This window comes from Apis dorsata, unplaced genomic scaffold (assembly GCF_000469605.1).
Source record: "Apis dorsata unplaced genomic scaffold, Apis dorsata 1.3 scaffold_56, whole genome shotgun sequence".
Taxonomy (NCBI): domain Eukaryota; kingdom Metazoa; phylum Arthropoda; class Insecta; order Hymenoptera; family Apidae; genus Apis; species Apis dorsata.
Genome location: NW_006263356.1, coordinates 904019 through 905801, shown reverse-complemented (window position 1 = coordinate 905801; position 1783 = coordinate 904019). Strand labels below are relative to the sequence as shown.

The window sequence follows — 1783 nt, the reverse complement described above, 5'->3', positions numbered from 1 at the left end:
TATTATAAAAGCAACAATACAAGTTTCATTGTTTTATTTATTTTTTATACATAATAAACAAATTTATTTTAATTAAATTTTCTGTATTATAGACTGCAATATAACTATAGTCGATTTCAAATAATGTATAGAGATTTTAATTTTTAGTTGTAAGATACCAACATAAATATATTTACTGCAATCGTACATATCAATTGTTGTTGATTCATTTTATTATAAATATTTTATTATTATGTTTGAAATTATTATATTTTTTATTATTAATGAATATAAATTTTTTTTATTATAATAAATTATTTTTAAAAATAATTCCAAATTAATTTTTTTATTATTTAATTCTAATTTTAAAAACGCAGAAGTTACTTATGAAACATAAATGCTCATGAACATATAGCTTTAAGATGATAAGAATTTGCTATAATCCGTGACTCTATTGCTTGCCGATTAGATTTTACTGATTGCATAGTGAAAACACGCGTCTTCCGAAGCGCCACCTTGCTCATTTCCGATGTTCTTTTCGGAATGGCTGAAACGTTGCTTTCGTGCTGAGAAAACGTGACCACGGAGAACATTGTGTGGCGATCGTGATTAAGAGAACGAGTGTTATACATTATATTGCATTGTATATTGACGTACATTAAGGCTGTCGCGCAACGGCATGCAGCTGTCGAAGTAAATCGACCGGAGTAACACGGATACAGAATTTTTCGCAGTAACACGGGTATCTGGGTGCCGGCACATATCAATATACGCGAGTACGAAGGATTGGTTATTGAAAAAATGGCGGCGGAATGCAAGAATCGAATGATGGTTTTTAAGAACAAAGGCAAAGATCAAGAAGTGAGTATCCAGTGTGTTCTTCGTTGTGCGCAGTTACGTTGTACGTCTGGAAGTTTCGGCTACTGAACTGGGCGACTAAATGAACATTATCATGGGCGCTAATTTTTCCAAATTTGTGCAATTTATTTGCATATTTTGTTATTTCAGTTGGAATTTTGTATTCTGTATATTTATTTTGCACAGAATCCATAAAAATTCTTAATATAACTTTATCAAATATAACAGTATTATATTTTGAATAGAATCATGCAATTCTGAAACAAGTGGAAAGTGTCGCTACATTAATGTCAAATATAGCACTATCAAAGATAGAACTGAACGAATAATTGTAAAAAAGAAAAGTTATATTATTTTAATTATTTCTTTGAAAACTTATAAATAATTTACTTTTATTTACCTTTTATTTTTGACACAAATAATTCACTTTTCTTTTTACATATTTTTTATTATAATTAAAAAATCTTTCAAAAGATTATTATTTATTATTACAAATAATTTTGATTCTATAGCATGTAAATAATATATCTCTCTATATACATATTTTAATAATGTATTAAAATTTATTTTAATTTTTTATAAATATCAAAATAATATTGATGAAAAAATATTAAAAAATAAAGTTTTCCATTATTATAGTTAGAGATTATTAATAATATAATATTAATATTTTATTAATTATTAAGTATAAGTATATATTTTCTTATTATGATACTTTATGTAAGATTTTCATATTATTATTAAATATATTTTAAATTATGAAATTTGATATGTTCATTAAAGTTTGAAAACTAATTCAAATAAATATGTTATATTATTAATATTAAAATAATTATATTATCAAATTTTAAAAAATATATGATTGTTATGTCTATTTTGTTATATTACATAAAGCAAAATATTTAACCTTTAATTTAATTTTTATTTATCATAAAAATATAATTAA

The 1783-nt window shown here is 23.6% G+C and overlaps 1 protein-coding gene across 1 annotated transcript in view; it reads left to right on the top strand.

The window, feature by feature from the left end:
• Positions 1-389: 389 nt before the first annotated feature.
• Positions 390-1783, top strand: part of LOC102674243 (importin subunit alpha-3) — a 5027-nt gene continuing 3633 nt past the window's right edge. Inside the window, exon 1 of the mRNA XM_006609469.1 lies at positions 390-840. Within this exon, the coding sequence (XP_006609532.1) occupies positions 781-840 (60 nt within the window). The 5' untranslated portion in view covers positions 390-780. The remainder of the gene's footprint in view (positions 841-1783) is intronic.